Genomic DNA, 24624 nt, shown 5'->3' with positions numbered 1-24624 from the left:
CGGCCCAGATCAGAGGTGATGCATTCGGCAATCGCATCTGATCTGGGCTGACATTTATGTGCTGGGCAGCACCTAGTTAATTAGCTTGTTTATTTCTGCTTTTTTTCTTGAAGATGTGCTGGGTGCCTCCCGGCTACTGCTGCATTCTCCGCGAATCGGTATCTGTCCGCTGCCCGGGGGTTGGGGTGGTGGGACACTGAGGTGTTGTCTGTTTCCTTCAGGGCTGGCAGGGCATCTTCTCCTATGACTGCCTGCCTTGATGTCGAAGGTCGAGGTTCGTCGTCTGCTGTGGCTGATGTGGAAGGCTTGCTTGACTGCTAGCCTCGCACATTTTTCTATCATACAGTTCTTTGTAAGCACTCAAACCATCTTGCAAATATGCCCTAAACTGACGTATCCTTTCAAAATTAAAGTTGTACATTATTATTGCAATGAAAATCTCACGCAGTTGCTTCACATTCAGTTCCTGAACGACTTCACTTTCTGTCCATTGGCTACTGCATTCAGTTTCGATTGTTATCCTTTCCTCTTCCAATTGCATCAGCTCTTTGTCTATCAGTTCTTGGTCATGAGGTGCGAAAATCTCCTCAACATCATCTTCATCAACTTCCACAAGCCAAACTCACTTTGTCCTTACTTCATTCACCACGATCAAAATGCTTAATTATGTCTAGTTTTACGCTGTGTAACACCCTTACGAGCTCTTTTAGGCTTTTCCGACACCATAGAACTCATCTTGCTAACGGCTGCTCACAGGCACGTGTTTAAGCAATGCCGGCTAGAATGCCGTTCCAAATCCGGGGGCGCGCGTTGCCTTTTATCACGTGCTGCTTTTTTCGTAACAGTGTAAGCACCTTCTGTTAGCGAAAACTGGTAACTAATGTAGGTCTTTCGTAACAGTGAGGTTTCGTAAAGCGACCGTTCGAAAAGCGGGGGACACCTGTAGAACCAATGAAAAACTACACAACAAAGACCATCAAACACCCAATGTGTTAAAGAGGACAAATTGTGCTAATAGTAAGAAAATGTAAATAAAATAACACAGAGATCAATTGAAAGACAACAAATTTGAGGTTGTTTCCTTCAATAGTACTTTCACTTTCAGAGATGATAAAGAAGGTGATAGGGATGGTTAGACTGACATAATTCTAATATATTAGAAAATGAGCTGCAGAGTCCCCGAAAGTGAGTGCACAGCTGTGGGACCAGTTCAGTGCTAAGGTGAGTGAAGCTGGTTCATGAGCCCAGTGGCCTCAGGGTAACAACTGCTCCCATACTTGGTGGTGTGGGACCCAAGACTCCTGCACCTCCCACTCAGAAGTAGTAGCGAGCAGGCGCCACTGAACACTGATGCGTTTTCCACTCTCGAGGCCTGCTTTAGTCTTGCTCGGTGTGGATTAATGTAGCTGGGCATGGAATCGTTTTCTGCTCTCAAGCCTCAACACGACGTCTGTCCCCGGCGATATCTGCCTAGACGTACCTGCACTCTTGAGAGTCAAGTTCATCAATTCCTTCAGGATTCAATTGGTCCTCACAGATGGCCTGTCTAACTATTTTTGCCAGAATTTTTAATCCCAAACTTCTGCCCTTTCTTAGCTGACGATGATTTCCTGTCATTTTAGTGGAGCTGTTAACCTGTTTCACATAAATAATTTATTGCCTTCATTAACGTAGAAAGGGTAATCCTGATGAAGTACCTCAGCTTGAAATGTCGACTGTTTATTTCCCTCCATAGATTCCTCCAGCATTTTGTGTCTGTTACTCTGGATTTCCAGCATATGCAGAATCTGTTGTGTCTTGACAGGACAGATCTCTTGATACTCTTCCAGAATGTCCATTCTTTCAGATGTGAGCCAGGACAGTGAAGAAGAAGCATAAATGATAGTTGAGCTTCACATTGTTTTCATCAGTGTGAGTAACTTCACCCACCTCAGCCATGAACTGACTCCACAATCCTGAAGCATCTTGAAGTAATTCAATCAAACAAGTGAAGATGTTGGCTGAAAGTTCTCGTCATTGCAAAACACCTGAAACACAGCATTCAAGGGAGCAATGTGTAGAAATCACTAAATGGACCTCTGAAGAGCTTGACATCTTTGATTAGCCCATTGCAACAGACGAAACTAATAAATTATTGTATAATTACCTGCACACTCGCTTTCAAGGATTCTACGACTTTTTTTTATTATTGGCAGGATTTGTTCCTATTTTGCGCATTGGTTGTCAGTTTTTGCTATTTATAGTTTTTCATAAATTCAAGATTGAAGATAGTTTATTGTCATTCTTCAGTACTCGAGTATAAAGGAGAACAAAATGATTGTTACTTTGGATCCAGTGCAGCACATAAAATAGCAATCCTATAAAACAGAATGTACCAGTAACTGTTATACATGTAGACTGACTGTATGTATTTAAAGTGACACCAGGTAATGGGTTTGTAATGGTGGTCCTATTTCTATTAGAAATTCCGCTGTATTTTCCAGTAAATTTCTGTAAGAAAATGAATCTCAGGGTTGTAGTGTATGGGTGACACACACATACTTTGATAATAAATTTACTTTGAACTGTGATGAATCTGACCTTCACTTACACCAAGGCTGTGTTGTTAATCCAGCCATTGCATTGGCACCACCGTTAGCGTAACTCTATTACAGCTCAAGTGCCAGAGTTCAGAGTTCCGTTCCAGCGTCCTCCGTAAGCAAGTTTGTACGTCCCTTCCCGTGCGCATGTGGCCTTTCCTCCAGCATTCTAAAGACGTACCAGTTAGTAGGTTAAATGATTGTTGTAAATTGTCTTGTGTTTAGGGTAGGATTAATTAGTGGGGTGGTGGGCAGCGCGTCTCGAAAGGCCGGAAGAGCCTGTTCTGCACTCTTTTTCTAAATAAATCAGAAAAACCTCATTGCTACCAGAGAAACTCTTAATTGGAGATTAGAGTTGGTCACACAGTTTAAGGAGTTAAAGTGAAGGCTGAATCCAGTAATTATTCCCTTTTCACTGTGGTGGGGATATCAGACAACATGTCCCAGTTATATTAGATAAGAGAAGTGTCTGAGCCAATCAGATTGGGGAAGTATTGGATGGTGACAGTATGTCTGTGTCTGTTGCTCTGTTTATTGTTATGGTGTTAGTTATTTCCGTCTATGACGCTAATAGAAGTTACCACACTCATTTATAGAAATGGAGAAAGCTGGTGTTATTTTTCAGTGCAGCTATCCATGATTTTTATTTTTGTAAATTCATTTTTTTCCTTTGTTAATCATTTTGTTTACTCTTTGGGCTTTCAAGTCTATGCCTGTCTGCCTCTGGGTTGGCTGCCTCTCTGATATGTATCATGGCTGGATGATAACTTGCAAAGGGAAAAGCGATTGCTTCACATCTCACATCAGCATATTTGTATGTAGACTAAGCTTGCTCTGGAGATGTTATCTCAAGCTCAGGCATTTTCTTTGCAGCAGACCACATTTTTGTGTCTGTTTCCTCAATTTATTCATTAGCAGATCGCAGCTTGAGGTATCAGACCTCCCCTCAGCCCCATCTACACTGGGTAGCAATTTCTCAAATCTCATGTTTAGAGGGGAACTATTTTTTGACCTGTCTGCTTCCTTCACCACATGATTGATCTCTCTACTTGATTAAGTACAGGAAGGCTCTACAACGGGGAGTCAGAACTGTCCAATACATCACCGGCACCAACCTACCCACCGTCAAGGACATATATACAGAAAGGTGTTGGAAAAGGGCCAGCAATATCATGAAGGATTCCACCCACCCTGCTCATGGACTGTTTGTCCCACTCCCATCAAGGAGGAGGCTACATAACATCCACACCGGGGACACTAGACTCAAAAACAGTTACTTTTCCCAAGCAGTAAAGCTGATCAACACCTCCATCCACCAACCCACCCCTCCACACCCCCGACCACCATTTCCTGTCAGAGTCGCCCTACATACAGACACTCCTGTTCCTAGCGATAGTTTATGGACATACAATCAATCTGTGTACAGTATATAAGCTATCTTAGATATTTATATTTATTGTGGGGGTTTTTTGTGCTGTATCAGATCTGGAGTAACAATTACAGCGGCATGCAAAAGTTTGGGCACCCCGGTCAAAATTTCTGCTGCTGTGAATAGTTAAGTGAGTATTAAGAGGTTGTACTGAGAGCATCCTGAGCAGTTTCTGGTTCGGAAATTGCACCATCTTGGATCGCAAGACCCTGCAGCGGATAGTGAGGTCAGCTGAGAAGATCATCGGGGTCTCTCTTCCTGCCATTAGAGACATTTACACCACACGCTGCATCTGTAAAGTAAACAGCATCATACAAACTCTTCTCCCTCCTGCCATCTGGCAAATGACGCCGAAGTATTTGGGCTCTCACGACTGGACGATGTAACAGTTTCTTCCCCCAAGTCTACCGCCTTGGGGGAAGAAACCAGCCTACCGCCCTCTACTGTGCCTATTGTCTTGTTTATTATTTATTGTAATGCCTGCACTGTTTTGTGCACTTTATGCAATACTGGATAGGTCTATAGTCTAGTGTAGTTTTTGTGTTGTTTTACGTAGTTCAATGTAGTTTTTGTATTATTCATGTAGCACCATGGTCCTGAAAAACATTGTCTCATCTTTACTGTGTACTGTACCAGCAGTTATGGTCAAAAAGACAATAAAAAGTGACTTGACTTGACTTGACTTGACTTGACTTGAGTAGAAGATGAACTGATCTCCAAAAGTCATAAAGTTAAAGATGAAACATTCTTTTCAACATTTTAAGCAAGATTAGTGTATTATTTTTGTTTCGTACGATTTTAGAGTGAAAAAAAGGAAAGGAGCACCTTGCAAAAGTCTTGGGCACCCCAAGAGATTTGAGCTCTCAGATAACTTCTACCAAGGTCTCAGACCTTAATTAGCTTGTTAGGGCTATGGCTTGTTCACAGTCATCGTTAGGAAAGGCCAGGTGATGCAAATTCCAAAGCTTTATAAATACCCTGACTCCTCAAACCTTGTCCCAACAATCAGCAGCCATGGGCTCCTCTAAGCAGCTATCGAACACTCTGAAAATTAAAATAAATGATGCCCACAAAGCAAGAGAAGGCTATAAGAGGATAGCAAAGTGTTTTCAGGTAGCCGTTTCCTCGGTTTGTAATGTAATTAAGAAATGGCAGCTAACAGGAACGGTTGAGGTCTGGAAGATCAAGAAAACTTTCCCAGAGAACTGCTCGTAGGATTGCTAGAAAGGCAAATCAAAACCCCCGTTTGACTGCAAAAGACCTTCAGGAAGATTTAGCAGACTCTGGAGTGGTGGTGCACTGTTCGACTGTGCAGCGACACCTGCACAAATATGACCTTCATGGAAGAGTCATCAGAAGAAAACCTTTCCTGCATCCTCACCACAAAATTCAGCATTAGTAGTTTGCAGAGGAACATATAAACAAGCCTGATGCATTTTGGAAACAAATCCTGTGGACTGATGAAGTTAAAATAGGACTTTTTGGCTGCAATGAGCAAAGGTATGGTTGGAGAAAAAGGGTGCAGAATTTCATGAAAAGAACGCCTCTCCAACTGTTAAGCACGGGGGTGGATCGATCAGGCTTTGGGCTTGTGTTGCAGCCAGTGGCACGGGGAACATTTCACTGGTAGAAGGAAGAATGAATTCGAATAAATACCAGTAAATTCTGGAAGCAAACATCACACTGTCTGTAAAAAAGCTGAAGATGAAAAGAGGATAGCTTCTACAACAGGATAATGATTCTAAACACACCTCAAAATCCACAATGGACTACCTCAAGGGGCACAAGCTGAAGGTTTTGCCATGGCCCTCACAGTCCTCTGACCTAAACATCATCGAAAATCTGTAGATAGACCTCAAAAGAGCAGTGCATGCAAGACGACCCAAGAATCTCGCAGAACTGGAAGCCTTTTCCAAGGAAGAATGGGTGAAACTCTCCCAAACAAGAATTGAAAGACTCTTAGCTGGCTACAGAAAGCGTTTACAAGCTGTGATACTTGCCAAAGGGGGTGTTACTGAGTACTGACCATACCGGGTCCCAAACTTTTGCTTCGGGCCCTTCTCCTTTTTTGTTATTTTGAAACTGTAAAAGATGGAAATAAAAAAGTAAGCTTACTTAAAATATTAAAGAAATGTGTCATCTTTAACTTTATGCCTCTTTGGAAATCAGGTCAGCTTTTACTCGCTTAGCGATTCACAGTAACAGAAGTTTTGACTGGGGTGCCCAAACTTTTGCATGCCACTGTATATTGTTCTCCTTTATACTTGTGTACTGGAAATGACATTAAAAATCTTGAATCTTGATAATAATTGTACGACTGTATCAATAATTCAGTAGCCTTTCAGTCAAAAAGGATTCTTTAATTCTGCCCATTGTAAAGATATCTCATGGGAGGTGAGGCCTCTGTTGGTCGGTGTAGACCATGGATGTTGTGTCCCAGCTGTCTACGTATATGCAAGCCACAGCAGTACAATATGGAGAGCAAGCTGTTTCCCATGCAGCAAGCTCCTCCTCTCCACACAGCTGATGAATTCAAAGAAATGGCAGAGAGTAATATAGTGGTGTCGCAGGAGTTGCCAGTCAGCATTACACTCAATGTAGGACTTGCTTAGGGACTCCAGCTGCAGATTTTTCCTCAAGGTTAATTCCTGAAGCTTTCCCCATGAGTGGGTATTGCAAGATTTTCTACTCCTGGATGAGTGCCAACCATGGCTGACAAGTTCTGTCTGCCCACAATCACATGTGACATGGTATCAGATAAACACAGCACAGATCTTAGGCACTACAATCCAGAACTGTATTGACAGTTTGTCTAAGAAACTATTAGGGTTTCTGGTGTAGAAAATGGAAAAATCCATGCTAAACTTTCACTTTGCTCTGTCACACATGGAGGTCAACAGCAAGACCAAGTTTACTAAAATTCCCTGCACCAAGCTATACCGGATGTGGCTACCAAATTTCCAGTGTCAATAAAGATTCTAAACACAGATTCAGATGGAGAACCACAGTCATTTTAATTATATTCCCATTCCTTATAATTATTGCTGACTGTTTCTATCTTTCTCTTCAACTTTTCTGATTTTAAAATTCTCCAATTTTCCTTTACTTTTGAAATAATCCTTCAATGTATTCAGAAATCTAGTCTACAAAATGCTCGGGACATCTTCAAGGAGTGGTGTCTCAGAAAGGCAGCTTCCATTATTAAGGACCCAGGGCACCCAGGGCATGCCCTTTTCTCACTGTTACCATCAGGTAGGAGATGCAGAAGCCTGAAGGCACACACTCAGTGATTCAGGAACAGATTTTTCCCCTCTGCCATCCGATTCCTAAATGGACATTGAATCTTTGGACACTACCTCACTTTTTTAATATATGTTATTTCTGGATTTTTTGCATGATTTTTAATCTATTCAATATGTATACGTAATTGATTTACTTATTTATTATTATTATTTTATTGTTTTTTGTTCTATATTATGTATTGCTTTGAACTGCTGCTGCTAAGTTAACAAATTTCACGTCACATGCCAGTGATAATAAACCTGATTCTGATTCTGAAGATTTGTGTTAATCTAGTCTTGATTTGGGATTCCGGTTAAATAGGGCACATTGGGACCAGTACATTTTGGCTCATTTAGGAGCCTGTTCATACTAGCCGAGGTTTTAGGGAAATAGTTAAAAAGGTATATAAAAAAAACAAAGTACCATTTAACTGAGAAACAATTTATGTATATAAATGAAATATAGAACAAATTAGAACACCACCAAAACTAATACAGTATTATAAAATTGTGTATTAGTTCCTGATAGTTATTAACAGAGGAATTTATCCAGTATACGCTGCTGTGTTTGTCTGATTGACTAAATCATCAAAATCTGGGCAGATACTTGGGGTAGATAATGCAAGGTGATTTTCAATACCTTCATGTTCTTTGCAAGTCCTAACTTGTTGAAGAAGTGAAATTGTTTCTTTTTTACTTACGGCTTTTTCTGGCATCTCCAAGCCTGAATGCTTGAAACGACAGTGAGCAAAGCAGGTCTGAAATGTCTTACTGTTTAATTCTCACCAACTATCAGTGACCAGAATCACTGTTTTTTGAACACAGACACACGCAACTGATGCTATTTAAAAACTACTTGCTCTAAAAATGGTGTAATGTCTAACAGCCACTCAAGTACATGAGTCTGATGCTGGTTAGAAGTTGTTTGTCAGCAGTCTCCTGTCCCAATTAAATGGCATAGTGTCCGAAATATGCGGCCGCCCTGATTAATTATTGGCCCAATTCACCAGAATCCATTGTATTACTTTGAAAAAAAGAAAAAGACCGGCAGTGACATCTTTCACTCTAGTGAAAGAAAACAAAGATCTTTCCAGTTCACCTACCAATCAAACTGGTCCACTGATGATACATTAGTCTCAGCCCTCTGCTCCGTCCTGACCCACCTAGAAAATGATGCCTCATATACCAAGACTCCGTTCATCGACTTAAGCTCAGTATTTAACACAATCATTCCTCAGAGGTTGGTGGGTAAATTGTCCTCAATAGGACTTAACACTCTTCTCTGTAACTGGACCATGGACTCTTTGATGGAACTCAGTCAGTCTGAGTTGGCAGGAACATCTCAAGCTCCGTCCCGCTGAGCACTGGTGCCCCCCCCCCACGGGTGTGTGCTCAGTCCGTTGCTGACCCACACCTGCACTGCCAGATTTAGCTCAAACCCCACCATCAGGTTTGCTGATGATACTACAGTGGTTGGCTTCATCAGCAACAATGATAAGTTGGCATTAACAGAGGCTTGTCAAGTGGTGTAAGCAACACCTGAGTCTCAAAGTGGACAAGACAAAAGAGGTGATAGTGCTCTTTAGGAAGGCACAGGCTAACCAATCAACGGCTCTGCCTTGGAGAGAGTGACTTGGTGTGCACATAACAGACGATCTAACCTGGACTCACAACACCTCCTCATTAGTCAAGAAGGCACAGTCGTGCATATACTTTCCAAGGACATTGGGGGAGGGAAGCCTTGCATGCCCCATTCTAACACTCTCTACAGGAGCACCGTCGAGGGTCCTGCCTGTCTGCATCATTGTGTGGTACGGAAGCTGAAAGGCATCAGACCGCAGGACCCTACAGAGGACAGTAAAACCACTGAGAGGATCACATTATAGACAAAGGGCCCAAAGCATTGCTGAGGATCCCTACCACCCATCCCACAATCTCTCTGACCCAGTACTGTCAGGAAGAAGATACAGGAGCTTCAGGACTAGAACTGCCTGACTGGGTAACAGCTTCTTCCCTCAGGCTGTGAGACTAATGAATACCCTGCCACCACCGAGCTCATGTCAGTAGGACAGTGGTCTATTTACTGTTTACTTCTAACCTGTGCTACATACATTTCTAATTATATCTTATTAACTTATTTATGGTAATATTTTGTTTTATGTGCTGTGTGTGATATGTTTTGTGGGTGCGCTGTGGTCTGGAGGAATGTTGTTTCATTTGGTTGTATCTAGATACAGTCAGATGACAATACACTTGAACTTGAAAAACATTTTAAACTGCATCAAAACTGAGCTTGGCAATCCATAGTTAAAATTCAAACAAATGATGGGTGCACCAGGCAATCACAGCTGCAGCAGTGAATCAGGTGAAGAGGTGAGGGGTCAGTGAGAAAGGGATGGTTAGGAAGAGCATTAACAAAAATAAATTAGCTAAAGGTGCTAGTACTAGAGATTCTGCAGATGCTGGAAATCCAGAGCAACCACACAAAATGCTGGCGGAACTTGACAGGTCAGGCAGCATCGATGGAGAGGAATAAACATTTGGGGTTTCAGGCCGGGGACCGAGTGCCTTCATCAGCTAAAAGTGCTAATGGGTAACCAGCAACACACAGAACATGCTCTTTTCTTGCTGCTTCCATCGGGAAGGAGGTACAGGGGCCTCAGGGCCCACAGCACCAGGTTTAGGAATAGTTAATACCCGTCAACCATCAGGCTCTTGAACCAGAGGGGCTAACTTCACTCATCCCATCACTGAAATGTTCCCACAACCTATGGACTCACTCAAGGACTCCTCATCTCATGTTCCTTTGATGCTTCTTTGAATCTACTGTGAATTCCTGCAAGAAAATGAATCTCAGGCTTGAATATAATGACATACAATATACATTCTTTGATAATAAATTTACTTTGAACTTGAACTTTAAAAAGTCAGTTGTTTCGAGCTGGATCTACTGCTGCTATGGTTCATAGAAGAGAATTTAATAATCATTTTCAAAAGAGAGTTCAGTAAATCCGGATGGGAGTTTTGAATGTCAGAGGGGAAATAGTGGTACGAACTGGGTAGTTGTTTTACAAACCTGCCTAGACAGGATGAGTGTAGTAGCCTCTCTGCTCATAATTTACTGCTTGTTTTTGTTTAACTTGAGCGCAGTACCAAGATCAAAAACACAGATGAATATCATGATTCTCATCAAAATTGTGGTTGAGATCTCTGTTGATCAGTGTAATATTTAAAGCCCCTCCTAGACTCTCAAAGACTTGCCTGTAAAATATACAAAAATACCAATATGAAAAGTGCAGAATGCACAAGTACATTTGTAACATAGAAAACGGAAAATGCTGGAATCATGAGACATAAGAGCAGAATTAGGCTATTCAGCCCATTGCGTCTGCTCCAGAGCTCTATCATGTCTGATTTACTATCTCTCTCAATCCCATTCTCCTGCCTTCTCCTGTTTGTCCCACTCCCACCAGGACCACCAGATTACACAGTTACCTCCCTCAAGCAGTAAGGCTGATTAACACCTCCACCCACTAACCCACCCTTCCACACCCCTAACCACCACTACTTTATCGTTTCCTGTCAGAGTCACCTTGTGTACAGACACGCCTGTGCCTAGTGTCACTTTATGGACATACAATCAGAATCAGGTTTATTGTCACCAGCATATGTGATAAAATTTGTTAACTTAGCAGCAGCAGTACAATGCAATACGTGATCATTTAGAGAAGAAAATAAATAAGTAAATTGCAGTAAGTTTATATATGTATAGTGAATAGATTAAAAATGGTGCAAAACCAGAAATAATACATAGTAAAAAAATGAGGTCGTGTTCATGGATTCAATGTCCATTTAGGAATCGGATGGCAGAAGGGAAGAAGCTGTTCCTGAATTGCTGAGTGTGTGGCTTCAGGCTTCTGTACCTCCTTCCTGACGGTAACAATGAAAAGAGGTCATGTCCTGGGTGATGGGGTCCTTAATAATGGACATCACCTTTTTGAGCCATCACTCTTTGAAGATGGCTTGGATACTATGGAGGCTAGTACCCAAGATGGAGCTGACTAATTTTCCAGCTTTCTGTAACTTCTTTCAGTCCTGTGCAGTAGCGCCCCAAAACCAGACAGTGATGCAGCCTGTCAGAATGCTCTCCACAGTACAGCTATAGAAGTTTCTGAATGTTTTAGTTGACAAACCAAGTCTCTTCAAACTCCTAATGAAATAATTGCTCTTATCTTGTCTTCTTTATAGCTGCATCAATATATTTGGACCAGGTTAGATCCTCAGAGATCTTGACACCCAAGAACTTGAAATTGCTCACTGTCTCCACATCTGATCCCTCTATGAGGATTGGTTCATGTTCCCTCGTCTTAACTTTCTTCAGGTCCACAATCAGCTCTTTCGTCTTGCTGACACTGAGCGCAAGGGTGTTCCGACACCACTCAATTAGCTGGTACAGCTTGTTCCTATACACCCTCTTATCTCCATCTGAGATTCTGCTGACATTGGTTGTATCATCAGCAAATTTAGAGATGGTATTTGAGCTGTACCTAGCCATACAGTTATGAGTATAGAGGAAGTAGAGCAGTGGGCTAAACACGCACTCTTGAGGTGCGCCGATGTTGATCGTCAGCGAGGAGGAGATATTATTACCAATCCGTACAGGTTGTGGTCTTGTGGTTAGGAAGTCGAAGATCCAATTGCAGAAAGAGGAGCAGAGGGCCCAGGTTCTGTAGCTTATTGCTCAGGACTATGAAAATGATGGTGCTGTAGTCAATGAACAGTATCCTGACATAGGTGTTTATGTCGTAGGTGACCTAAGGCCATGTAAAGAGCCAGTGAGGTTGTGTCTGCTGTAAACCTCTTGTGGTGATAGGCAAATTACAATGGATCCAGGTCCTTGCTGAGGGAGGAGTTCATTCTAGTCATCATCATCCTCTTAAAGCATTTCATCACTGTAGGTGTGCGTGCTACTGGGCGATAGTCATTAAGGCAGCTCACACTACTCATCTTAGGCACTGGTATAATTGTTGCCTTTTGAAGCACGTAGGAACTTCTGAATGTAGCAGTGAGAGGTTGAAAATGTCCTTGAATACACTCACCAGTTGTTTGGCATAAGTGTTTAGAGCCCCAGAAACTAGTATGGGGTTGAATGAGATCTGGAATCAGCCATGATGAAATGCTGAAGCGGACACTATGGGTTGAATGGCCTAATTCTGCTTCTATGTCTTATGGTAAACACAAAATAATCGGCAGATGCTGGGGTCAAAGCAACACTCACAACATGCTGGAGGAACTCGAGTTCCTCCAGTGTGTTGTGAGTGTTTCTATGTCTTATGTTCTTACCAGGTACTCCATCGTGGCCTGCCACCTTGCAAGGGTTCACTCTCCTTATAACAGTCTAACATAGGGCTCCGAGATGGAGGTCACAGGGCGCAGCAGGCATCTTCACAGCTGTAGTTTATTCTTCCTTCCAATCCAGGCATAGAAGGCGTTGGGCTGATGTGGTAGTGAAGCATCACTCCCATTCATGCTATTGGGTCTTGCTTTGTACGAAGTAATGTCTTACAAACCCTGCCAGAGTTGTCGTGCCTCTGCTGTTGCCTCCTATTTTGCTTGGAATTGCCTCTTCACTCTTGAAATAGCCATCCACAAATCATACCTGGTTTTCTTGTACAGACCTGGGTCACCAGACTTAAATGTCATAGATCTAGCCCTCCTGGTTCATTCGCAGCTTTTGGTTTGGGAATGCACGGCAGGCTTTTGTAGGTACACATTCATCCACACAGGTTTAATGAAGTTGTTAAAGAACTACGGTGTACTCATTTAGATTTGAAGATGAATCCCTGAGTACAGTCCAGTCCACCGATTCTAAGCAGTCCCATAAGCACTCCTGTGCTTCCCTTGTCCATACCTTCTTGGTCCTCACTGCTGGTGCTGCAGTCTTCAGTCTATGCCTAACCTCAGGGAGTAGAAGTACAGCCAGGTGATCACACTTCCCGAAGTGAGGGCGTGGGAGAACACAGTAGGCACTCTTGATTGGTGATGTAACAATGGTCCAGTGTGTTGTTTCCTCTGGTACTACAAGTGATTTGTTGATGGTAATTAGAGACTTCTTCAAGCTGGCCTGGTTAAAACCATCCAAAACGATGGTGAAGGCATTAGGGTGTGCTGTTTCGTGCATGTGGATCTCATTGTTCATTTCACCTAAAATCTGTTTGATATGGCCTGAGGTGGAATGTACATGGCCACCAAATGATTGCGGCATTCTCTTGCAGCAGGTAAAATAGTTGGCATTTAACTCGAGATATTCCAGGTCTGGTGAGCAGCATTAGAACATTACTGATACATTTGTACACCAAGAGGAGTTGATCATAAGGCATACACCTCCACCTGTGCTTTTGAGAGACTCGACAGTCCTGTCCTGGTGGTGTATGGTGAACCTGTCAATCTGAATTGCAGCATCCAGTATGAAGGGGTTAACCAGGATTCCGCGAAACAAAGGATGCAAGGAGTCCGGTGAGAAATACAACCACAATTAACACTGTTTCCATTGGTTTTAAGCAGCAATAGTTTATTCAATTACATTAAGACATCTTTATTAACTGTACAGACCTTGGAAGCCATTCCCAAAGCGCCCCAGGAGTAGATCTATCTATGTATATAAAATACCTTACCTATTTATATTTATTGTGATATTATTATTATTATTACTATTGTTGTTGTGTTTTTTCATGTTGCATTGGATCTGGGGTAACAATTATTTTGTTCTCCTTTACACTTGTGTACTGGAAATGACAAACAATCTTTAATTTTGAATCATATCTCTATCTACACAATTTCTTCAAGACATGCTATTGTAACATGGCTGCTGTTTGCCATTTGGTATCTTGCCCAAACATTATGTGTTCAAATATTAAATTACCGGGACCTCCGGCCAGTGAGTGACCTCATTTCATCACCATTGAGGTAATCAATCCTCACAACATTCCCAATAAATTTGTCCATGTGGAGAATCATTGTGACTATATTTCTATTCCTTGCCATTCTTTTCCATTGAATCACTTCCCTAAATCAGTTCACTTTTCACCACAGCATAAATCGTAGGAGATGGAGTCACAGACATAGTGAGATGAGCAATATTACAGAAATATTGAAAGTAATTCCTGTAGAAGGTACTGAAAATGTAGTTACCTTCCTTACAACAAATAAATTACTCTTTTCATGAAGAAATTTTAATTTTATTTTTATTTATCTAATTTCTGGCAAGATGGTGGTATGACTGGTCACAACGGCTTCTACAGGGTCAACCAAAGGTGCTACCGTTCTACTTAAACGTACGTCTAATGATCGCAAGATCCTGAACTCAAAAGACTGCAGGTCTACACCATCAGCAAGTTGCTGTCTGGTGGAGATTAGATTAGATTAGATGATGAGGACATGCAGGCCTCTTTTATTGTCATTTAGTAATGCATGCATTAAGAATTGATACAATGTTTTTCCAGAATGATATCACAGAAACACATGACAAACCCACTTAAAAACTGACGAAAACCACCACATATTTATAACATATAGTTACAACAGTGCAAAGCAATACCATAATTCGATAAGAACAGACCATGGCACGGTAAAAGTCTCAAAGTCTCTTGGAAGTCCCATCATCTCATGCAGACGGTGAACTTCCAGCGCTGCAAACTTGCCGATGCAGCATCCTGGAAGCATCCGACCACAGTCCGACTCCGAGTCCGTCCAAAAACTCCGAGCCTCTAACCACCTCTTCGACACCGAGCACCATCTCTGCTGAGCGCTTCGACCCTGGCCCCAGCAACAGGCAATAGGCAAAACCGAGGATTTGGGGCCTTCCCCTCCGGAGATTCTTGACCGCACAGTAGCAGCGGCAGTGAAACGGGCATTTCAGAAGTTTCTCCAGGTGTTCCTCCGTGCTTCTCACGGCTGTTTCCATCAAATCCGGATTGTGCACAATCCTAGTTAGCACATATGATATCATTTGGAACGGCCGCGCGTGCTACGTTGTGCCACCATCTTCTCCTCCCTCCTCCAGGAGATAATGAAGGACCTATCCAATGTGCTGCTGCCAGAGTCGATGGAGGCTTACAGTCAAATAACAAGTGCCATCATGGTCACGTTTCTCATGATTACAAGACCCCTTTGGGTATTGGTAGTCTGGTACTCCGCAAGTTCGATTCACTGATTTGTTGGATGCAAGCCGGGGCAGTTGGAGGGGCCGAGTCCTTGATCAGAGTGACGACTAGATCTGAAGCCACGGTGTCACTTGTTTGCAATCATCGGGAGTGAGGGGACGAAACCATTGTTCTTCACCGGGAGTGAGGGGACGAAACCGTTGTTCTTCACCAGGAGTAAGGGGACGAAACCGTTGTTCTTCACCGGGAGTGAGGGGTCAATGCTGTTGTTCTTCACCGGGAGTGAGGGGACAATACTGTTGTTCTTCACTGGGAGTGAGAGGACGAAACCATTGTTCTTCACCGGGAGTGAGGGGAGGAAACCGTTGTTCTTCACCGGGGGCGGTGTGGCACGGTGCCCAGAACAGAGTCGGAGCTGCCCTCCCAGGGTTTCACTTGGCAGAAGACTAGCTCTTTTGTGGCCAACTACAGATTTTTTAGCAGCGCTCAAGCTGTGCAATTGAGGTATATATATCATCTCTGTTTCAGTTGAATAAAGCTGTTTTACCATCTCTGCTTTATTCAACTGAAACGATGACATTGTATCGGAAGCATATCAAGAAATTGACCAAGACACAACACAGGCATTTACGCCAAATATTACACATCAAGTGGCAAGAGAGGGTACCAGATGTGGAGGTGCTCAAACGTGCTGGGACAGTCAGCGTAGAATTGTTCATTACAGCTTCTCAGCTGCGCTGGACTGGCCATGTCACAAGAATGAGCGATGATCGTTTTCTACCGTGAGCTACATGAAGGAAAGAGGAAGCACGGTGGTCGGAAGCTGCTCTACAAAGACGTGCTCAAGCACCAGATGAAGATCACCGACATGAACGTCAACACCTGGGAGAAAGATGCTTTGGACAGAGGAAGTTGGCACTGCGTTGTCAAGAAGTCAATCCCAGCTATCGAGGAGAAAAGGTAGAAGACATATGGAGCAGGTCACGAACGCAGACATTCGGTGCTAGCCCAGTCAAATCACAAATGCAACTGATATAGGAGACAGTGCCCATAAACGTGCCCGCAGAGACTAAACTCTCAGCACAGTCAACATCGGAATCGATAGACAGCCGAAGTACACACACACATTCTGTGTTGGATTTTTATTGATATTCTATATGGGTTTCGTTGACTTGTGTGCATCAAGCCGTGGTGTTGCAGGGGTGGGGAGATAGGCCTCAGGATTCTTATAACCTGATTGTGATCTTGTATGTGTGACTGTTGGTAATGTCACTTTGCACCTTGACCCTTAGTAACGCTGTCTTGTTTGGCTGTGTTCATGAGTATTCATGTATGGTTAAATGGCAGTTAAACTTGAATTGAATTGAATTTAGAGCCGGGGTCCACAGTTGGGGCTCATGACTTAAGAAACCCCTGATTTAGAGATACAGAGCCCACTGTATCCCACCCCACTGAGCCACATTGCAAAGCAGCTCCCAATTTAACTCTAGCTTATTCACAGGACAATTTGCAAGGACCAATTAACCTACTGCCCGTAGGTTAAGTGTTTTTTAAATGTCCCTAATGTATAGTGGGGGAGTCTCGGATCTGTGGGCACGGCCTCAGAATTAACCCTTTAGATCAGATTAAGTCTGTCACGAGCTTTGTGGCCCATCAGGTCAGTGTTTATGCCAGTTTCCGTAGTGTGAAGCGACTGAGAGTACAAGACTCCCCCCCCCCCCCCCATTGTGTGGTTAAGTGCCTTGCTCAACCATACACACGATGCCTCGGCCTCGGCTCGAACCCACGACCTTCAGATCACTAGTCCAATGCCCTAACCACTTGGCCACGCACCACACCTTTAGATCAGAGATGAGGAGGAATTTCTTTACTGGGGGTAGTGAATCTGTTGAATTCATTGCCACAGACAGCTATGGAGACCAGGTTATTGGATAGATTTAAAGTGGAGGTTGATCAGTTCTAGATTAGTCAGGATGTTAAAGGATATGCAGAGAAGGCAGGAGAATAGGGTTGAGAGGGATATTAAATCAACCATGATGGAATGCCAGGGCGTACTCAATGGGCCAAATGGCCTAATTGTGCTCCTATGTCTTATGGTCTAAAATTGAAGTATTTGAGAATTTTTGACAAGGTACTTTGTTCAATCTCACAGTTTGGTGATGTGCCTGAAGGACTTCACTGTTTTCGGAATATATCAGAGAGATGGAAATAGATTGCAGTCAATTTATAAAAATAACTTAAATACAAGCTCACTTCATTACCATTAAATGTAATTGTACTTTAATTAAAATGTGATGATAGTCTTTGTGAACTATTGCATTTTAAAATTGTTAGAAACGTGGGTTATAACCAAAGAAAAAATGGCTGGAATCGCATAGCACCTTAGTGCAAGGGGGTTTATTAGGTGCATTAAAAATCAAATTTATTAAAAATAGTGAAAAAACTACCAATATTTACAAAAAGATATCTACAAGAAAACACAAAACAGCTCCATACTTATTCTTGTCCAGTGTGAACTCCTGTCAATCAGTCAGTCTCTCCCTCTCTCTTTCTCCTCTCTCTTTCTTTCTCCTCTCTCTCTCCTCTCTTTCTCTTTCCCTCCTCTTCTCTCTCTCTCCTCTCTCAACTTTTTCTCTCTCCTTCTCTCTCTCCTCTCTCTCTCTGTCTCTCTCTCTCCCTCTCCCTCTCCCTCCCCCCCCACCTCTCTCTCATACTGAGGGCAAACAGCTCCTTTCTATTTGACATCAGGACATACCACCTTTAATTACCCACAAAGTTAACTTAATACTACACATCAATTAGAATATGATATACCCCACTATGTAGTTATAATTATATTACACAATAAACAGAAGTATTTACCTTAAGTACAGTATACAGGCACCCGATACACATTTATGCATCCCCCATGACTAAAGAAATGGAATATTTTGCCATGTATGGTGGGAAAGGCACCATAAAGCCAACCCAAGCACATCAGATTGGTTTAGGACCCAGCAGACCCCACATGACTGCCAGGAAAAGACAGAATGTTCAACATAATCACACACTTACATCTAGTACAAATAAAGAATAAAATTAAACTAAACTTTGGTGTCTGACTCTGGATGTCTATAGTGATGTTGAGTGAAACCAGTGGGTTAATTATGAGAATATACCAGGGAAGATATTGAAGTGTGTGCACTCACTGCAGTGACAGTGTGAGTGAATGAAAGAGTGTGTCAGCAGTGTGTTTACAAAGTGCTTTCTGTCACATGAATTATAGATTTAAATACAGTGGGAATCCATTATAAATTGCCATCTTGCTTCTGGCCTTGTTACTAAATGCCTAAGATTGTTTAATGTAATTTCCAGTACACAAATACAAAGGAGAACAAAATAATTGTTAACACGAGGAAATCTGCCGATGCTGGAATTTCAAGCAACACACATCAAAGTTGCTGGTGAACGCAGCAGGCCAGGCAGCATCTCTAGGAAGAGGTACAGTCGACATTTCGGGCCGAGACCCTTCGTCAGGACTAACTGAAAGAAGAGCTAGTAAGAGATATGAAAGTGGGAGGGGGAGAGAGAGATCCAAAATGATAGGAGAAGACAGGAGGGGGAGGGATGGAGCCAAGAGCTGGACAGGTGATTGGCAAAAGGGATAGGAGAGGATCATGGGATGGGAGGACACCTTCCCCTCGTACTCCATCCATTATTTATTTATATACATGCATTCTTTCTCTCTCTCTCTCTCCTTTTTCTCCCTCTGTCCCTCTCACTATACCCTTTGCCCAACCTCTGGGCTTTTTTGCCCCCTCCCCCTTTTCTTTCTCCCCGGACCTCCTGTCCCATGATCCTCTCATATCCCTTTTGCCAATCACCTGTCCAGCTCTTGGCTCCATCCTTCCCCCTCCTGTCTTCTCCTATCATTTTGGATCTCCCCCTCCCCCTCCCACTTTCAAATCTCTTACTCACTCTTCCTTCAGTTAGTCCTGACGAAGGGTCTCAGCCTGAAACATCGACTGTACCTCTTCCTAGAGATGCTGCCTGGCCAAAATAATTGTTACTTCAGATCTGATGCTGCACAAAAAAATCACAATAAGATAAAGAATAGAATAATCAAAAAACACAGTAAATATAAATACTCAAGATAGCTTATATAAATAGATTGATTGTATGTCCACAAAGCGATGCTAGGCACAGGAGTGTCTGACCGACAGGAAATGATAAAATAGTGTTGTATCAGCTAACACCAGTTACATGATCACTGGGTCTGAAAATGAGTTTTTATTTCTTTATGTTAATTAATATCTAATTCTTCTGTACAAGTGAATGTAGAGATCAGTTTCGCTGCCTTTAACTGCAGCTTGCAGTTGGCAGACTGGTAGAATAAGTAGATAAAGTTGCATAGAACAGTGGATTGTATGGAGATGTGAAATGTGGCCCCCTTCATTATTCATTAGGATGAAGTTACTGTCATGGACAAGCTATCAGGTCAGAATGTTGGTGACAAAGGTAGTGGGGGGACAATGCGCATTAATAATGTAGAAGTGTAGGATCATCTCTCAGGAGTTTGTAATACCAATGTTTCCCTTGTGTTGGGCCAACAATCTGCCCCTCATCTTACCCATGTCCTTTTGTAAAGGCAATTTCAACTGCCATCAGACTATTTTAAATTAGAGGATGTATGGGAGCCCGTAGACACACACTCAACATTTCAGGAACAGCGTCTTCCCCTCCACCATCAGATTTCTGAATGAACAATGAACCCATGAACACCCTCACTATGTTTTATTTTTATTTGCTCTCTTGCACTACTTATTTAATTTATGTTATATATTTTGTAATTCATAGTTTTTTTTATTATTATGTATTGCACTGTAATGTTGCTGCAAAACAACATCTGCCAATGATATTAAACCTGATTCTGATTCTGATTGTAATTCAAATATCTGACTCAGGCATAAGCTTGTAGAAAGTATAGTCATAGAGTCATAGACAACTACAGCACTGCCCTTTGGGCCATCTAGTCCATGCCAAACTGTCGACCTGCACCAAAACCATAGCCCTCCATAACCCTCCCATCTAGGTACTTACCTGAAAATGAGAGTACTTATGAGAGAAAATGTTCCCCTTCAGGTTCCCTTTCCACCCTACAACTATAATCTCTAGTTCTAATCTCACCCAGCTTCAGTGGAAAAAGCCTGCCTGCATTTTGTTGTCGTTCATTTGTTGTCGAGTCTGACTCTTCGTGACCTAATGGACTCATACACACCAAGCCTTCTTGTTGGGAACTGCCTCCCTAAGATCCCCCAAGGTCATACGCATTGTCTGAGTAATACTATCTATCCATCATAGCCGATGTCCTCTCCTTCTTTTACCTTCTGTTTTACCTAACATGGGAGTCATCTCCAAAGAATCCTGTCTTCTCATGATATGGCCAAAATATTTGAGCTTTTTTCTCATAATCAAGCCTCCTAGTGAGCAGTCTGGCTGTATTTCTTCAGGTACTGATTTGTTGGATCTTCTTGCCGTCCGACAAACTCTTAACGCTTTCCTCCAGCCTCCAAGTTCAAAGGCGTCGATTCTTCTGTATTCAGCCTTACCAATAGTCCAGCTCTCACAGCCGCACATCACAACTGGAAATACCATCGACTTGACTATACGGATCCTCATAGACAATGTTATGTCTCTGCTCCTCAGTATTTTATCTAAATTTTCCTTTGCTTCCCTCCCCAGAAGTAACCCCTGGTTAATTTCATAGAAATCTTTGAACTGAGGAAGACAAAATCTGTCACTGCTTCCACTTCCTTTCCACTTATTACCATGGAGTTAATAGGGCTGGTCAACATAATCTTGGTTTTCGTAATAGCGAGCAACAAGCCAGCTTTTACACTTTCTTTTTTCACTTTGATTAGAAGCTTTCACAGATCCTCATTATTTTCAACGATTAGAGTAGTATCTGCATATCCGAGGTTGTTAATATTTCGTCTGGCAATTTTGATTCCAACATTTGAGATCTCTAGACCAGCATTCCTCATGATTTGTTCAGCATATAGATTAAATAAGCAGGGTGACAGTACGCAGCCTTGTCCTACTCCTTTCCCAATCTTGAACCAGTTTGTTGTTCCATGTTCAGTTCAAACTGTTGCTTCTTGATCTTCGTACAAGTTTCTCATAAGGCAGCTCAGTTGTCCAGGTATCCCCATTTCTTTAAGGATCTTCCATTGTTTATTATGGTCCACACTGTTGAAGGCTTTAGAGTAGTCAACAAAACATAGATGAATACTTTTTTGGAATTCCCTCAATTTCTCTATTATCCAGTATAAGTCAGCAATTTGGTCTCTGGTGCCCCTGCCTCTTCTAAAACCAGCTTGTACATCTAGCAGTTCTTGTTCCATATATTGCTGGAGTCTTGCTTGCATGATCTTTAGCATTGCCTTGCTTGCATGTGAAATTAGTGAAATTGTTCGGTAATTTGAACATTCCTTTACAATTCCCTTCTTGGGAATTGGGTTATAAACTGATCTTTTCCAGTCTAAAGGCCATTGTTGGGTTTTCCAGATCTGCTGGCAAATCTCATGCAGCACTTTTACAACATCACCCTTTAAAGTTTTAAACAATTCAACTGGAATCCTGTCACATCCTGCAGCCTAATTATTGGCAACTTTTTCTATCGCCCATTTGACTTCACTTTCCAGAATGTCCGGCTCTAGATCGATGAGGAAGTCATTGCAGGTGTCTTCGCTGTTGGGATCTTTACTGTACAATTCTTCTCTGTATTCCTGCCATCTCATTTTTGATGTCTTCTGCTTTTTTAAGGTCCTTCCCTTCTTTGCCTTTTACTATACTCATTTTTGCATGAAATGTTCCTTTGATTTCTCTAATTTTCTTGAATAGATCTCTTGTTTTCCCAATTCTCTTGGCTTCTTTGCATTGCTCCTTTGAGTAAGTATCCTTATCTTTCCTTGCTATCTTCTTCAACTTTGCATTCAGTTGGAGGTATTTGTTCCAATCTCCATTGGCCTTCACTTCTCTTCGCTGCTGAGCCATTTGTAGAGCCTCCGCAAAAAGCCAAACTGCTTTCCTGGTCTTCTTTTTGTTTGCAATATTTTTTGTTGCTACCTCTTGTATAATTCTCCATAGTTCTTCTGGCTTTCTGTCTACCAGGTTTAATCCATTGAATCTGTTCTTCACCTGTACGGTATATTCTTGAGGGATGCTCTCAACATCAAACTTTGCTGGTACGTTGGTTTTCCTGATGTTCTTCAGTTTCATTCTGAATATTGCAACAAGCAGCTCGTGGTCTGAGCCACAATCTGCTCCTGGTCTTGTTTTAGCTGACTGTTTACAGCTCTTTCATCTCTGATTGCAAAGTCTGGTCAATCTGGTTTCAGTGTTGACTGTCTGGTGATGGCCATGTATAGAGCCGCCTCTTAGGCTGTTGAAAGAGGGTATTTGCTATAAGCAGAGAGTTAATTTGGCAAAATTCTACCAGTCGATGTCCTGCTTCATTCCGTACTTCAAGGCCAAAGTCGCCCGTTACTCCAGGTGTTCTGTGATTTCCAGCTTTGGCATTCCAGTCTCCAGTGATAAAAGTAACATCTTTTTTTGGTGTCATATCCAAGAGGTGCTGCAGTTCTTCATAAAACTGGATAGTTTCTTCCTGTTTGGCATCTGTGGTTGGAGCATAAACTTGGATTACAGTGGTGTTGAAAGGCTTGCATTTACCCTATATATCTCTCTTAATTTTGTATATCTTTATCAAATCATCCCTCATTCTCCTACGCTCTAGGGAGTGAAGTCCTAACTTACTCAACCTTTCCCTATAACTCAGGTCCTCAAGTCCTGGCATTGTCCTTGGTCTGTTTTGAGGTGTTATAAGATAATGCGGAGTCCAAGTGACTCTTCCACAATAGAGAGGCGTTCAGAGTATCTGCTTCAAGATGGCCGGTGACTGAAAGGGCTGGACAGATTGTCTTACATGGAATTAACCATTGCTGCTTGTCTCTCTCTGTCCCCACAGAAGTTCCCAGAGCTGAAGTTCAAGTACGTTGAAGAGGAGCAGCCAGAGGAGTTCTTCGTTCCGTACATCTGGTCACTGGCTTATAACTCCACAGCCGAGTTGTACTGGGACCCACAGCAGGTCCAGCTATTTACCATGGATTCCGGCTGATGGCCCACTTCTCACGTGATTAGTAGTGGGGAGGTGGGGGGGTGTAACGATATCAGAACAATTGAATAAGAGAAACAAGAAACTTCTATCCAAATTTCATGTGCTCTGCACCTTCAATCAGATGTTCATAACCCAAGCAAGAGAAAGGGAATTGAGGACATACCATAAGTCCTCGCTCACATATCAGGGTGCTGCTTCAGGTGGATGGAGCAATTGTAATTGCTCATGGCTCAATTTCTTGAACAGTAGTATGAGAATGAATCGCTTTGCCAATCCAGGGCAAAAGGTGATGTTCCCCACCCAAATAGTAAATACGGGGAAGGAGGTTAACAAAAGGTCCCAGAAGTGCAGCTTTCGATTTTCCTAATTATATTCTGAACACCAATATTATTTATTGCTCATAATAATGTTCAATTAAACTGTTTTAGAATTGCGGTCTTCCTGATCCAAAGTTGTTTGTAGGTAAAAAATAAACTGAGATAGAATAAGGCATTGTTTTACTTAAGTTACAATAAAAGCTTTAAGAAGTGAATCTCTGTACTCAGTAGTGATGATGCAGGCTCTGGACAGATGATGTTTAACGCAGGGGCTGCCCAGCACTTAACCTGATGATCAAGCAAGCAATGATAATGTCAGTGAACACTTCTTAAACAGAACTTCTAAACTGCATGTTGAAATGCCTATGTGCACAATGATGAGCAAAGCTTAAAATCAAAATGTTGTTTGATAAACAAATCCCAGTAGAAATGTATTTTCAAAAGAAGAATTTAGATTATAATAAATCTGTGATATAATTTGACTACTTACTGAACCAGTTTTCTTTCCTGGTTGTTATACATAATTGGGGTGCCACAGTTAGCGCAATGCTATTATGGCTCAGAGCGTCAGAGTTTGGAGTTCATTTCTGTCATCCTCTGTAAGGAGTTTAGACGTTCCTCCCCGTGATTACATGGGTCTCCTCTGGGTGCTCCAGTTTCTTCCCCTAGTCCGAACATGTACCGGTTAGTAGGTTAAT

The 24624-nt window shown here is 42.2% G+C and overlaps 1 protein-coding gene across 3 annotated transcripts in view; it reads left to right on the top strand.

Annotated features, from left to right (window-relative positions):
• dym (dymeclin) overlaps positions 1–24408 on the top strand; it is a 412200-nt gene extending 387792 nt beyond the window's left edge. For all 3 annotated transcript variants that reach the window (XM_072252184.1, XM_072252183.1, XM_072252186.1), the window contains one exon: positions 23460–24408. In XM_072252184.1, coding sequence (XP_072108285.1) covers positions 23460–23609 — 150 coding nt within the window. In that variant the 3' untranslated portion in view covers positions 23610–24408. The remainder of the gene's footprint in view (positions 1–23459) is intronic.
• The last annotated feature ends 216 nt before the right edge of the window (positions 24409–24624 follow it).

The sequence above is a fragment of the Mobula birostris genome, chromosome 3 (assembly GCF_030028105.1).
Source record: "Mobula birostris isolate sMobBir1 chromosome 3, sMobBir1.hap1, whole genome shotgun sequence".
NCBI lineage: Eukaryota > Metazoa > Chordata > Chondrichthyes > Myliobatiformes > Myliobatidae > Mobula > Mobula birostris.
The sequence above is the reverse complement of the archived record's forward strand: the minus strand, read 5'-3'. Positions and strand labels throughout refer to the sequence as shown.